A 16696-nucleotide genomic window follows, 5' to 3' on the forward strand; every position below is an offset into this window, starting at 1 on the left:
AATAGTAAAAGTATTTTTTTAATTTGTCTTTAAAAATTACACATTAAAAAAAATATATATATATAATATAATTATAAGTTGCGTGGTGAGGTTGGTATAGGTATAGGAAAATGTTTTTTATTTTGCTGCTAAGGTTCAATAAAAACCTTGAAGTTTCAGCCTTCAGAAATGTTTGACATGGTGATGCATGCAGTCCAAGTAAGCTTACTCTGTAGAAAATATACAAAGACAGAGTTCAGACACACAGAAGACACAGAGCAATATTTTTCCTTTCTGAAACATCAGAAAACTCCAGGTCCATCTTTCTTGCACTTTGATGTGGAAGCTTGCCACATGAGGTAAAAGTCTGATTTATTCCATTTTTTTCATTCATGTGTGTTTTTGCAACACTGCTCGCACAAAGTTGAGTTGTCAGTCATGGCCGTTTAGTAATTTTGGCTCAAAATGAAAGTAATGACTTGCACAAACAGGAATGCCAGCATCTCAGTCGATAGAGGACAGAAAGAGAAGCGCACGCCTTGATCAATACTTCATTCCTGACTCCAGTAACACTGTCTCACGGATGCACTCAGCTGAGCCTGAACTGAGCAGAGATCAGAGGAATTCAATCAGCGCCGGTCAGGCCCGCGGGACGCCCAGCTCCAGAGTCATCGCAGCAATCATTAGAAGTCTCTGGAGATCAGCTGCCCTCTGCCTCCTGTCACCCTGAATCCTCCCTGCGCACTTTAACTATCATGACCTCCAACTGAAATCCACAGGACCAGACGTCTCTACTGTCCGTTAAGCATAGACTTGAGAGCTTTGGGAGCAAAATTGGGGCTAGGGGGACGGAGGTACAGACTAGTTTCCTAAAATGTATTTCTTACTTTATTTAGGATCAATTTTATTTAAAAATATAATTTTTGTCTTGATGGCATTGCAACAGTTTACTCACATTTGGTGCTTGACCAGTGTTGATAGCCTAGAATGTCACTTTTTTTTCTTTTTTGGAATAAATAGCCCTCTTTGTTCTCTTTCTCTGGCTTATTGTTTCTACACTGGTGATTCTTTTTAACTAGCTTATTTATTTATACCAAACAAGGCCGTAATCATGTCTAGAACATTTGGAGGACCAGTTGTTTTGAGGAAAACACAAAGACCAGACTACTATGGTAATTGTATTTAGTTAAAGAAACTAAATAAATAAAGGATTTAAATGGATTTAGGGGAATACATAAAAAAAAGAAAAAGAAATGAATCACTACACAAATTCAGGCTCCAAATGAATCACTACTGCACAGATTCAGACTCCAAATGATTCACTACTGCACAGATTCAGTACTGCACTACTGCACAGATTCAGGCTCCAAATGTTTCACTACTGCACAGATTCAGGCTCCAAATGATTCACTACTGCACAGATTTAGGCTCCAAATGATTCACTACTGCACAGATTCAGACTCCAAATGATTCACTACTGCACAGATTCAGGCTCCAAATAATTCACTACTGCACAGATTCAGTACTGCACTACTGCACAGATTCAGGCTCCAAATGTTTCACTACTGCACAGATTCAGACTCCAAATGATTCACTACTGCACAGATTTAGGCTCCAAATGATTCACTACTGCACAGATTCAGACTCCAAATGATTCACTACTGCACAGATTCAGGCTCCAAATAATTCACTACTGCACAGATCCAGGCTCCAAATTATTCACTACTGCACAGATTCAGACTCCAAATGATTCACTACTGCACAGATTCAGACTCCAAATGATTCACTACTAAATGAATCAATGAATCAATGAATCAATACTGTGTAGACTCAGGCTCCAAATAAATCACTACTGCACAGATTCAGTCTCCAAATGATTCACTACTGCACAGATTCAGGCTCAAAGTGAATAACTACTGCACAGATTCAGGCTCCAAATGAATCACTACTAAGCAGACTGCAGGCTCCAAATAACTCACTACTGCACAGATTCAGGCTCCAAATGAATCACTACTAAGCAGACTGCAGGCTCCAAATGAATTACTGCTGCACAGATTCAGGCTCCAAATGATTCACTACTGTACAGATTCAGGCTCCAAATGAATAACTACTGCACAGATTCAGGCTCCAAATGGAAAACTACTAAGCAGACTGCAGGCTCTAAATGAATCAATTCTGTGTAGACTCAGGCTCCAAATGAATCACTGCTGCACAGATTCAGGCTTCAAAGTGAATAACTACTGCACAGATTCAGGCTCCAAATGAATCACTACTAAGCAGACTGCAGGCTCCAGATGAATCACTGCTGCACAGATTCAGGCTCCAAATTAATCACTACTGCATAGATTCAGGCTCCAAATTAATCAGTATTAGACAGACCCGGGCGGCAAATGAAGCTTTACTGCGCAGATTCAGGCTCCAAATGATTCACTACTGCACAGATTCAGGCTCCAAATGAATAACTACTGCACAGATTCAGGCTCCAAATTAATCACTACTGCATAGATTCAGGCTCCAAATTAATCACTACTGCATAGATTCAGGCTCCAAATTAATCAGTATTAGACAGACCCGGGCGGCAAATGAAGCTTTACTGCGCAGATTCAGGCTCCAAATGATTCACTACTGTACAGATTCAGGCTCCAAATGAATAACTACTGCACAGATTCAGGCTCCAAATGGAAAACTACTAAGCAGACTGCAGGCTCTAAATGAATCAATTCTGTGTAGACTCAGGCTCCAAATGAATCACTACTGCACAGAGTCAGGCTTCAAAGTGAATAACTACTGCACAGATTCAGGCTCCAAATGAATCACTACTAAGCAGACTGCAGGCTCCAGATGAATCACTGCTGCACAGATTCAGGCTCCAAATTAATCACTACTGCACAGATTCAGGCTCCAAATGGAAAACTACTAAGCAGACTGCAGGCTCTAAATGAATCAATTCTGTGTAGACTCAGGCTCCAAATGAATCACTAGTGCACAGATTCAGGCTTCAAAGTGAATAACTACTGCACAGATTCAGGCTCCAAATGAATCACTACTAAGCAGACTGCAGGCTCCAGATGAATCACTGCTGCACAGATTCAGGCTCCAAATTAATCACTACTGCACAGATTCAGGCTCCAAATTAATCAGTATTAGACAGACCCGGGCGGCAAATGAAGCTTTACTGCGCAGATTCAGGCTCCAAATGAATCACTACTGCACAGATTCAGGCTCCAAATGATTCACTACTGCACAGATTCAGGCTCCAAATGAATCAGTATTAGACAGACCCGGCCTGCAAATGAAGCTTTATTGTGCAGATTCAGGCTCCAAATGAATCACTACTAAGCAGATTGCAGGCTCTAATGAATCAATACTGTGTAGACTCAGGCTCCAAATGAATCAATACTGTGCAGACTGTGACTCCAAATGAATCATTACGGATTGGTGGTCTAGACACAACAAGAGTTTTGCAGGAGGTCTACTGATTTTGGATTAATCTGCAAGACCAAGTGGTCTTCATAAAGTAGTTTAACAAATTGTCAAAGACTGTCGTGGAAGGTATTATTTGCTTGTGAGGCTAACTGAATGGTGATGTCGAGCTTAATTGCTGAGTTGGCTTTTGTGTTTTCTGAAGTAATTAAAGGTAACATAGCACCTCCTTACTAAGCAGTTACGCTTGAGCTTTTCAACTATTTTGTAGTTTTGTAAAAGAACTTTGTGTTCCAGGGATTGTGTTCCAAATAATGTAATTTCGTGACATACCCAATTAGCTGAAGACTAAAAACATTTGACCCAATTGTATTTGCTGATTAAACTTTTCTCCCTCAAGGGGTTGCGTTCTTAAAATCACGATGATGCATTGGGAAGGATGGAGTCTGAACTGGGAGAGAGAAACTCATTTACATTCACATTCACATTTATGTTCCTGGCAAACGCTTCTTATCAAAAAAAATACTTACAAGTTAGTTATGCGTAGGTTTGACTGAATGGCAATAGGTCTGGTTCACACTGCAGTGTATTTGGGCCAAGAATGCTTGCTTAAACTGCAACAGACGTCTGACTGACTGTGTTGTGGACACATTAATTTACCCATATTTTAATAAAAAGTTATTAGAAACATTAAAACTGAATTTTTACTTGTATTTAATATGCTTTCTGTGTATCTAAAATCACTTTTGTAAATTTTATTTGATGCAGACACCAAAATAGGACATCACGTCTTTGACCCATAGACTCTATTGATGATGAGCATTTTCTATTCCTTGAAGGAAAATCTCCTCGATACATCATCCTCGTGATGATCAATACAAAAAACATCTTGTCCATTCCTTGTGGCTGCCTTCACCATGTTATGAATTTTAAAGCAGAGCTTTATGGAGGTTTAGGGACAATTTATGCTTTTACTTCCTAGGGAAATGAGACAAGAATGTCCATCTTATGCGGAGTCGGCATTAGCCGTAAAGCTTCATAAATGTTGATTAGCTGCCGTTATGATGCCAGCACTTTACATTATGATGGCAGCCTGCGGTATTAAAATATTCCCCTTTTTTTGTCCATTAACATAGTAATCTCACTTTGCGAAAACTTTTTGCTTACATATTCACAGGTTTGACTGATAAATCACAGGTACACAAAAGTTCTGTAGTTGTTTTGCTGCTGCCATTGAGCTGAATTGAATGTAAAATAGTTACGTATTTTGGCTCTTTGAGTATCTATCTGGACATTACTGATTTCAAACATTTATACGGCAGAGCCTCAGGGAACTGCTTCGGCTGGGGCTGAATATATTACTCTTATGTGAGTAGGACAGAGCAAATGAACAGAAAGCAGAATGAGTTTTGATAGCCTCAGATGTGTTTTTAGTGTATAATATATCAATGATCATTATTGAGAACGGCACTGTATTCAACATAGAAAACAAATACATCTCCCAGAGCAGCTATAAATTGAAAGTAAACATTCTGTCGTCTCTTATGTTTATATTTATCCATCAAAACAAACACTAATGCTCTGAATACAGTCTGTTCCTGTAGACATCTATTGTATTTTTTGGTGAACATCCTCTTATTTTACTGCAGCATTCAGGCAGCCACAACAATATAACAAGCGACATCTTCAGAATAAAGCAGGTGTCTGACACAGGAGAAATTGAAATTTATGGCTGGTTTTGTTATACGCATTTTGGATTCCTGCCTCCTTTAAGATAAATGAATCACCTCCAATAAACACCAAAACGAAAGGCATCTGTTAAACATCCATCTCAAAAGTTAGTAAATCATCCATTTAAAGCAAGATAAACTCATAAGTGCTGGAAAACAAGAAGCATTTTTTGCATCGTCATGCATCTAAAAAGAAACTTTGAAATGAGCAGTTTAGACATGTTTGAAGATGTTTGCATACAAACAAATAAATAAATTATTCAAAATAGAAGCAAAGACTAAATAATATAAAGCAGCATTATTTAATTATTTTTCAGTGCTGTATTTGACATTGTGTGCGTGTGTATAAAATGAGAAGAAAGACACATTTAACTCTTTTAAAGGGGACTCACTTTTTGCAAAACTCACTTTTTCATGTTGTTTGAACATAAATGTGTGCTGGCAATGTGTGTACACAAAAACCCTATAATGCTAAAAATCCACCATGTAAATAATTTCCCTATTTTCAAAGTAAGCCATTCTTAGCAGGGAAATAGACAATAATGGCTCCTAAGCAATTGAGGTGTTTTGTTGTTGAATGTAATAATGATCATAGCAGTCGTCATTTACTGTACTCCCGACATCTGAGCTGCTGAAGACACAGATGATAAACGTTACTTTGGTTTTTGAAGGGAATGTGCCCTCCTCATTAGTGATCCAGCTTCACCTACAGAAGAAGTGAGTATAAGGGTTTTTTATTAATCTTTGCAAATCGCCTATCCTAATAATGTGCTAGTTAGCAAGTTTCACTGCTAAATGCGGCTAAAGTACAAAGGACTGTTCATCACCCCACAGAAGAGAGGGGCGGGGCGAGCAGAGCTCATTAGCATTTAAAGAGCCATGCAACAAAATGGGTTGCTGTGTAAAGAGCTGATTTTGACAAGGTAGAAAGGGTGTTATTTTACACTACCATTAAGAAATTTTAACCAAAGTATGTTATAGACTTCTCATTAAGACTTTAAAGAATCATATCAACTTGTGGAAAATGGGTATCCGATGACCCCTTTAATAAAAGACACTATTTCATTATTATCATATCATCTTATATCACACATCCTTTTAAAGGGTTACTCCACCAGAAAATGAAAATTGTGTCATTAATCACTTACCCCCATGTCATTCCAAACCCGTAAAAGCTTTGCTCATCTTCTGAACACAAATTAAGAAATGTCTGATGCATTCTGACAGCTCTCTGACCCTCCCATAGACAGCAATGTAATTAAAACAATCAACGATGACACAGCTGACAGCACAGCATACGTTGTTTGCGTTCAGTGGATATGCTCCAAAATGGCACTAGAGTGATGCAGAGACGAAGAATTGTGGAATAAAGTAGTTATTTTTGTTTTCTTTGTGTACAAAAAGTATTCTCTTTGCAAACCGATTAGCTGAAACAGACAGTTTGTATTGATTCGTAAAAATGAATCAGTCTTAAAAAGGGTCATTGGATGCCCATTTTCCACAAGTTGATATTCTTTAGAGTCTTAATGAGAAGTCTATAACATACTTTGGTTAAAATTTCTCAATGGTAGTGTAAAAACACTCCTTTTACCTTGTCAAAATCATCCCTTTTTAGAGAAAGCTATTCTGTTGCATTTTCCTTTAAATGCTAATGACCTCTCTGCCGTGGGATGACGAGCTATAATGTTTACTTTAGCAGCATTTAGCCGTGTTTAACAAGCACATTATTAAGAAAAAAGGCCATTTGAAAAGATGCATAAAAGTGAAATATAAGGGATACTCAGGCTACGTCTACATTAATCCGGATACATTTGAAAACGGAGTTTTCGTTTGAAAACGCTCTCCGTCCACACTAGCATTTCCAAGCGTTTTCCAAAAGTTTCTCATCCACACTGAAACGTAGGAAAACATCAAATTCGCCTTACCGCGCATGTGTAAAGCCTCCAAAATTATACAGACATAATAAGTTTTCACGCAATTCTTCTGGCGGGATAATTTACGGAAATGTCATTCATATTTTATCTGAAAAGCAGTTGTCGTCATGTTTTGCAGGACAGCAACTGTGAGTAAATTTTCTGTCATCATTTTAGGACTGTAATTTGAGGAGTGTACAAGGTAAATCTCTTTAGCAGCAGTGTGACAGTGAATAGCACAGGCACAATTACTGGTGTAAACATAGATATCTATTGGTACAATATGCGTCACATGACTAAATATGCGTCATCGTTTTCAAAAGCCTCCGTTTTCACAGTCCACACTACAGCGCGAAAACGGCGTTTTCAAATTTATCCACTTTGGAGAGCGTTTTCAAAAAGCTCCGTTTTCCTTGACAAAAATGCCGTCTCAGTGTGGATGGAAGGCCAAAACGGAGAGAAAAAGATGCGTTTTCAAACGAAAACGTATTAGTGTGGACATGGCCTCAGAAGCAGAAGTGAGTATAAGGGATACTCACTTCTGCTGTGGGTGAAGCTGCATCACGAATGATTTGCACAAACAGAAATGCATATGTAGATCGGGATCGGCGCTTTACTTTCAAAAACGAAAGTAACGTTAATCCTCTATGTCTTCAGCGGCTCAGATGTCGGGAGCAAATGACAGCTGCTATGTTCATTATTACATCCAACTATAGAACACCTTAATTGCTCAATCTGAGACATTCTTGTCTTCCCCTGCACCTGAGTCACACAATGGCGATCGGAGTCGGACTGTTTCAGCTCGGTGAGGGAGGGTCTAAGGTAATGTGCTCATGTCAATCAACTGTCATGAGAGCAGCCTCTGTCTGTGTTTCATCACACCGACAAGAAGCTGAGAATGAGTGTGCTGTGACGCAGTGCTCAATCGCTAGTTAAGATTCCTATAGGGACACCAGCACGTTGGCATTAAAAACACAGCATATTCTGTACTGGTGACGATCAATGCTTGTGTGTTCAATCAGTTCCAACAGTAGTGAATCTTTCATTGAGCAAAGCTGCCTCCTGCTACATATGTGCTGTAAGGCCAGTGTTACATGCTTTATTCATACAGTACATGGCAAGAATGTTCTAGAAACATGCTTGTCAGATGCACATGACACGGCAGAATGGAAACGTATCCTGACAGAATAAGACAGCTAGCTGTTCAGTTCTTCCCAAGAGAGTATCCTGAAATCTAAGCTCTTTGAAACAATAATATAGTATCATATTATATACAGTGCCCTCCAAAAGTTTAGAAGCGCCTTAGGCAAACTGAGGTTTTGGACAATACCTGCATAAATGCTTTTTCTGTTTTGTGATGAATTTGTAAAAATATAATGCATTTGGAATACAGAAATTCTTGCCGCTTATTTGTTTTGCTGGTCTTAACTAGTACAGCAGCCAGCTAAGCCTGTCCACTTCAGACTGCATTTTTATTTTTCATCAGGGAGTTGCTAGAATTATTTATAAAATATGTCTAGACTGTTTTGTCTGTTGTGTACCAGTGTTGATAAAATATCTTTTTATGTAAATATGTTTAACAGAAAAAAGAAATTCATACAGGTTTGGAACAACTTGAGGTTGAGCAAATGACAGAATTTTCAAACTTGATCAAAAAGACACTTTCACTTTGTAAACAACTTTTGGTGTGCACACAGGGTAAAGGTTCACACTAAAAGTGAATTTAATTATTCGCACGGGTAGATTACACACAAAAGTCAATGCAAAGACACTTGGGCCGATGCAATTGCTGGGAATGCGCAATGTCTCTTCTACCGCTCAAGTTAAAACATTAGTATGATACGTTGCCACGAAAGCCAAGCAGGGAAGCGCTTAAGAACACATCTGGTTGTCATATTTTAGTCATCTGAATTGTTTTTAATTTTAGTCTACTAAATATCATAAGATTTTAGTCGACTAAATCTACAGTAGATTTAGCTGTTCAGTTCCTCCCATGAGAGCAGGCACCTGCACAGGTAGGTCTCAACCTGTGCAGAGCACATGCCCTTTTTGTAATTACACTCGAAAGTGCCCTTATTTGGGGAGTTTTTTATTTTTATTTCTATGAATCAATGCTATTGATAACCCTTTACGTCTGTTTGTCTTTTTAACAAATATTTAACCAATTAAAGGCATTAAAAAGCGCATCTCTTTGAACCGCTCAAACTGTCAGTCAAACTTCACAACTCCGCCCCCTGAGCGCCGCAAACTTACGTTATAACACAGAGTCATAGAGCAGAAGCAGATGAACTTCTTCGTCTTGTAACGGTAAAATATCTTGTTGTTTGAATAAGTGCAATGTTGTCTTTATGAAATAAACACTAGTATGTCTATAAAGGTTCATATGCATCACCACACCGGTGTGATGTTGACGTAATGTGATGTCGTCGTTTTAATAATGGACAAATTGCACACATTCGCTGGTCAAAAAACCCGCGGTGTAACTGCATTTGAGTTTGACACAAAGCAACCGAGTGATCCTTGTCAGCTAGGTAAAATATATTATAAAAATGTTTATTTAGATGGATTTTATTTAGATCTGCTGAATGTGCTGATGTATGTATATATTATAGTATATATTATCTGTATAAAAGTTATACAAATTAAATATAATATAAGAATATTATTGTGTGTTTTTTTTGGTGGTGGAGGGGTTCATGGAGGGGTTGGGGGGGGGGGGGGGGGTTTCAGTTTCAGCACATGCCCCTCAAAAGGTCTGTGCACGGCCCTGCAAGAGAGTATCCTGAAATCTAAGCTCTTTGAAACAATAATATAGTATATTATATACAGTGCCCTCCAAAAGTTTTGAAGCGCCCAAGGCAAACTGAGGTTTTGGACAATACCTAGATAAATAGTTATCCTGTTTTGTGGTGAATTTGTGAAAAATATAATGCATTCGGAATACAGAAATTCTTGCAGCTTATTTGTTTTTCTGGTCTTAACTTGTACACCAGCAGCTAAGTCTCAAACCAGCTAAGATTGGGAAACCACTTCAGACTGCATTTTTATTTTTCATCAGGGAGTTACTAGAATTATTTATAAAATACGTCTAGACTGTTTTGTCTGTTGTGTACCAGTGTTGATAAAATATCTTCTTTTGTGTTTAACAGAAAAAACGAAATTCATACAGGTTTGGAACAACTTGAGGTTGAACAAAAGACACTTTCACTTTGTGAACAACTTATTTAATTAGCAGCAAACAGATTCTCAGCATGACCGAAAAGACTTTACGTAGTCTCGTTTGCATGCATATACACATACTGCACCGAATGTCGTGAGATGCGTGTGTGTTTCGGATGATGATAATGCTGATGAGTCTCAAGTGACTAAACACAACAGCTGCAGGGACTTGGACTGAGTTGATTTGGGTCCCATCAGTTCAGCTGCATGTGCAGAGACTGCATTAGACACCAGAGCGATTTATCCTCATCATCCAGAGACAGGTGCTTTGGTTTCTGTGCTTCAATCATAAAGCAATTGTACATGTACGTTATGTACATTAAATCGGCACATGTGAGCATTGTGGGTAGTTTCATTGAATCAGTGTACTATGATTAAATCATTTCCTCTGTGCAACTGGCATAATACAACACTTTGCAGCAGCTTTGATGAGCGTGAAATCAATTGAAGGGCTATTTTGTAAATTTGCTGGATTAAGGGGCTACCATAGATTTCCCAATGGCACATCTTACCCCAACTCTTTTTCCCAAGTCGCTATTATTGCTCTCTACATCTTCATTCTTGGTGTATGTTTTCATCATGCATCTCACAGTATTCCCATTCCCAGTGTATCTTCTGAACTCTTCATGGAGGTCTTCCCAGCCTTGGATCTGGTGTTTGGTTCAATAAACCCTGTTGAAATGCATTGCATCATCACTGAAATCAGACCTCCGATTTTCTCCAGTTGTATTGAGAAACTTGGAAAGACATTCTTTGTGACTCAGAAACTCCACGAATAGCAGTCTCTCTCTCTCCTGTCGCTGTAGTCTGGACTCTGGAGGGCCGCCACATTAACTCGTCAGACAGGTCAAGGAATAAACGTTGGCCTTTTGAATCGTCGATTCCGGGATGAGTCAATCCTGAGATGCACATCCTGAGAGTGTGCAATGATCTGTGTTTAACCATACATAAGTAGTCGCTGAAGAGCTATGGGCCATTTTTTCGGCGTGGCATTAAAACTGCTGGTGTAGCACAGTCTGTCAGGAGCATGCTAGAGAGAGGAAATTTATTACGGCCTTTGGTTTTACAGTACAAAATCAATAGCGTAACTAGCAATGTTGTGGAAGGACATGCCGAACTGTGGCCAAGAATACAAGATGGCGGGAAATGTGCCGTTATTTCATGTGAGTGGCATACTGACGAGGAAGGAGGGAACTTAAGGAAGAGTGAAGCTGAAAGGATGTAGACTGTGATAAAGAAAGCAAAGCACTTATTCTGTTTTTGACCTTAAGGAGGACTTAAAATCCCAGGGTAGATTGCCATTTAATGAATAACTTTGGACCTTGGTTACAGAAGGAAAGTAATTGCTCCATGGTTGCTGTTTCTAAGCACTGGTATATGCTTAGACACGTTAATGTATTTATACTATATGAGCTATGAAGTCACAAGTGAGCAATGTAAAATCATAATTGTGCGATAAAATTAATTTGCGAGTGTTTTCTCTATTTTTTTGCAGAATAGAAAGTCTCATTTATGAGCAATAACAATAAAAAGTCACACGTCTGAGACCTAAAGTGACATTTGCTAGAAATATATTCACAGTTGTGAGACCTAATATCACAATTACAAGAAATTAAGCTGCATTTATCAGAAGAAAAAATTTTAAAAGTCAAAATTAAGACATCTAATGTCACAGTTATAAGATATTAAATTGTAATTATGAGTAAAGATAAAAAAATATCACAGGTGTGTTATCTAAAGTAGCAATTACAATAAATAAAGTTGCAATTATGAGAAACAAATATTAAAAGTCACAATTGTTGAGACCTAATTTCACAATTACAAGAAATAGTCACAATTGTGAGACATAGTCTGAATTACAAGAAATAATTGCAGTTGTGAGATCTAAAGTCATAATTACAATGAATTAAGCAATTATGAGAATTTTCTTTTAAGTCACAAATATGAGACCTAATTTCACAATTATGAGTTGTGAAATTGTGTAATTGTGATATTAGGTCTCACAACTAGGGCTGGGCAATTTGGCTTAGAATCAAAATCTCGATTAATTGAACATTTTAACCCGATTACGATTAATGAACGATTATTTTATTTATTAATAAAATTATATTTAATTATATTTATATAATAATTATTTTTTTGCCCTCATAGTTCACTGACAAGTTTTGTACAGTAAATATGTTCACATATTACAAGCGAGAGATTTTTGGATGAAGGGTGCATTACTTGATTTTAAAATAATTGAAGGAAACACACTATCTACGATCTATGATTATTAATTGAACATCAGTGTTGAACAACTGAAATTAAAGCAAGCATTGCTTAAAACGAAAAGTCACATTTTTCTTAAATTAGTGAAAATAAATAACTTGCACTATTGGAAACAAAATAAATAATTTAATGTTTTTCATATTAAAAGTAGAAAATAAGCAGTATCTCCTCTAAATAAAATTACCCTTGTATATCTTGTAAATACTTTTTACTGTATAAATACTGTTTAAGCTCTCCATCGACATGTCGGCGGAATAACGTAACGGAGCGCTTGTGTTTTTTAAAGGGAAAGTAATTGAAATAATCTTCCTGGAAAAATTTTAACGATTATAGGTTCTGAATGTCGATTTCGATTATTTTTCGATTAATCGCCCAGCCCTACTCACAACTGTGAATATATTTCTTGCAAATGTCACTTTAGGTTACATGACATTAAGTTTGCTGATCAGGACACTAATTATGAATCAAAAATCAAAATGGTAATATGCAATAGAGGTTTGCTTTTGTTAGTTAGTGTCCTGATCAGCAAACTTAATGTCATGTAACAGAAGTTATAGCTGACTTGACTTATGTATTGTGACATATTTCAGAGTGAAACAGCTTTTAGAATGTGAAACAAATTATAGGACATGACTTGACATTATTTGTTGTTATATAGTAAATGTATAAATTCAATGGGGTGGGTAGGAAGCTTAGTGAATGAGACCTGAGGAGCAGAAAAGGCACCTCTCTGATTGTGGCTGTGTGTGTTCTGGGTTTTATATGATGAATATGGTTAGACCTTAGACAGGGTAGATGGCATTTTAAATTTTTTTCTTGGATTTAAGTAGCAGTCTATGGAAGCCATGGAATAAAAGAATAAAATAGGTAAATTTGAGCTTATATTTCAAATTTTCACAATTCCAAAATTATATCTCACAATTCTGATAAGAAAAGACATTCTCCCGTTTCCCCTCAACTTAAAATCATGAGTTTATATCCCACACTTCTGGCTTTTTTCCCCTCAGAACTGACAAACTCGCTATTGTTAAATTAAATTGAGTTATAAAGTGTAAAATGTAAAATGTTATAGGTCTAAATAGTATTTTTCTGCCACCACAATAAAACACTCTGCAATGTTCACTGTATACATTAAACATAGATGATTCTTATTAAAGTTACTAAACTGCTTAAATCAAGAGCAGTGAGTCATTTTCTATTTTTTTTTTAAAGCGGCAGCAGGTTTACGCTGCTGTCGCTTTAAGAACGGACCCACAGATCATATATTTTGACACATCTGTATTTCTCCCAACTGTTCAAATTCACTCAAGACAAAACCGACTACATTTACATGAATACTCTCCAAGACGGTGCATTTTGACTTTATTCTTTTTACTTTTCGTGTAAGTGTGTAGGAATAACGTGCAAAAAAGAACTTAATTCAACATTTGCACACTGACTGAGAGTCACTGAAAGCACGCTTTGGTGTGTGTATGCACAGAAACCCACAAGCTTTCAAGTACTGGCAAGACTTTTAAACGTGCAAATACTAAATGTCACTTTCGTAATAATGCATCGAGTCAGTAAAATTTTCGTCAGCTGTCCCTGGACTCGGCAATAATTCCAGAGTCCGAAAAGCTTGAGTCCGAGTCAAGTCCGAGTAAAAATGCTTAAAAAATTGTACTCGAGACCGGACTTGAGTCTGAGTACAAGTCCGAGTACCCCAACTCTAGCGAGTAATAAAGATGCTGAAATGAAAAACTCAGATAAAAGTTACAATTGTAAGATCTAAAGTCACAACGGTGAGAAATAACGATAAAAAGTAGCAACTGTTAGATCTAAAGTTGCGATTATGAGAAATAAAGTTGTGATTGTGAGATATGAAGAGTCTAATAATTTGATGAACATGTTTTCTATTGTCTCTTCTGTTTTCAGAATCGCTTCCACTTGCAGATGACAACCCGTATCCCCCCGTCGGGACTGGTGGAGCTGCTTCTCGCCGTCCTGCAGCGCAGCGGCTGGGATGAGAGCATGGCGGTGCTTTGTCAAGGTTGGGAGGATGCTGGTCTTCTAAATCTCCTGAAACTCCAAGGCCACTCAGACTGGGGACCCTCACACTGGCACCTGCGGTCTGCTCTGAACCTCTCCCACAGCACGCCTCACGTGGCTAATATCTCTGACTTCCTTTCCGAGCACTTTAATCAGGACCAATCTCCACCTGCCTCGGTTCTGCTTTTTGGGGCCGACCCGGAGTGTGCCTCTACTGTTCTGCGCAGTGCGCATGACCTGGGGCTGACATTGCCCACTGTACATTGGATTATGGGACAACCCCTAAGCCCAGACGCCCTTCACTCTATTGGTCTGCCTTTAGGACTGCTGGCCTACGGAGAGGTCGACCGCAAACCATTGGACTACTACATTCGTGATGCCCTGCAGTTGGTCAACCGAGCTGTTACTGCAGCAACGGTCGTACGGCCCGATCTAGCCCTCATCCAAAATATGGTAAACTGTTTCGACAAACCCAACAAACACGAGCTGCCCTCTTCAGGACAGTACATTGCCAGGTAAATCTATATTCTCTCAGTCTATCAGTTTTCCATTTCCACCTCTAAAATGTAGACAAAACAGTGTGATGTAGGACATAAAGTATCCAATATTGTTGGTTCATTTAAACTTGGTACTCAGCCTAATAGTCTTAGAACACACTATTCGCACTATATTAGACTAGACTAGCATTAAAGGAGTAGTTCACTTTCAGAACAAAAATTTACAGATAATGTACTCACCCCCTTGTCATCCAAGATGTTCATGTCTTTTTTTCTTCAGTCGTAAGGAAATTGTTTTCTGAGTTTGAACTTCCAAAATGCAGCTTCAAAGGGCTTTAAACAATCGCAGCCTAGGAAAGAAGAGTCTTATTTAGCAAAACGATGGGTTGTTTTCTAAAAAAAAAAAAAAAAAAAAAAAATGTATATACTTTTTAATCTCAAATGCTCATCTTGTCTAGCTCGGCAAGACGAGCATTTGAGATTAAAAAGTATATAAATTGTAAATGTTTTTTAGAAAATAACTGATCGTTTCAGCTGGAATCATTTAGAGTCCTTTGAAGCTGCATTTAAACTGCATTTTGGAAGTTCAAACTCAGGGGCACCATAGAAATCCATTATGTGGAGAGAAATCCTGAAAATGTTTTCCTCAAAAAACATTTTATGACTGAAGAAAGAAAGACATGAACATCTTGGATGACAAGGGGGTGAGTACATTATCTGTAATTTTTTGTTCTGAAAGTGAACTACTCCTTTAACACCAGCCTGGACCACCATATAAATGAATCTTATTATTTATTGATTCTTGGGAAAAATGGCTTCCTTTGAGGCCAGCGTTACATGCTTCATTCATGCACTGCAGACATTTTTTTTTAAAACATGCTTGTCAAATGTAGATGTCAACAGCAATAGCGAGTGTACCCTGGCAGAAAAGACGCAAGCTGTTCAGTGTCTTTCAAAAGTGCACCCTGAACCCCAAGCTAAAAAAAAAAAAAGAATTATATTTTGTGAAACTATATGTTCCAAGACATCTGTTTAGTGTTTGTATTGAGGTAAACTTGTAGTCAGAACAGGGTGTACGGCACATATTCGCAAAGCAGGGGGCCTTCTTACAGCATTATGAGCCAATTAGATTATGAATTAGATTAGAAGTGCTTTCCTCTTCAAAGAAGCCACATCAAAGTGGGAAATGTAAGAAATATAAATATAAAAACAAATATAAAGAGACTTTTTAAAGCTGTGAATATCCGAAACTAAATAATTACATAAACAATTTGTGTTTTTTCACCATCAGGCTGAATGGTTACAGATGCTAAATTGTGCCATTTTATACTGACACAGTCACAGTTTCTTTTTCAATGGTGCTGTAAAATCAGTGTTAGCATACATTTAACCAAATGTGAGTCACTGAAGTTACTGCACCAGCATGGATCTCCTGTCATAAGTATGGTTTGCTATCTGAGCTGAAAAGTTAGACGTGTTTGTTATCGTACTGAACTGTGTTCTAATGGAACTGCAACTGACACTAACTTACTTAAAGATTGCTTAATGTGTCACATTCTAAAATATGATAATGAAATTACTTGCATGGCAGAATAAAAAACATTGTATGAGTCACATCTACTACTTTACACAACCC

The 16696-nt window shown here is 37.8% G+C and overlaps 1 protein-coding gene across 1 annotated transcript in view; it reads left to right on the forward strand.

Annotated features, from left to right (window-relative positions):
- Positions 1-16696, forward strand: part of grin3bb (glutamate receptor, ionotropic, N-methyl-D-aspartate 3Bb) — a 135965-nt gene that overhangs the window by 83208 nt on the left and 36061 nt on the right. Inside the window, exon 2 of the mRNA XM_073825911.1 lies at positions 14450-15078. Coding sequence (XP_073682012.1) covers positions 14450-15078 — 629 coding nt within the window. The remainder of the gene's footprint in view (positions 1-14449; positions 15079-16696) is intronic.

This window comes from Garra rufa, chromosome 20 (genome assembly GCF_049309525.1).
Source record: "Garra rufa chromosome 20, GarRuf1.0, whole genome shotgun sequence".
Taxonomy (NCBI): domain Eukaryota; kingdom Metazoa; phylum Chordata; class Actinopteri; order Cypriniformes; family Cyprinidae; genus Garra; species Garra rufa.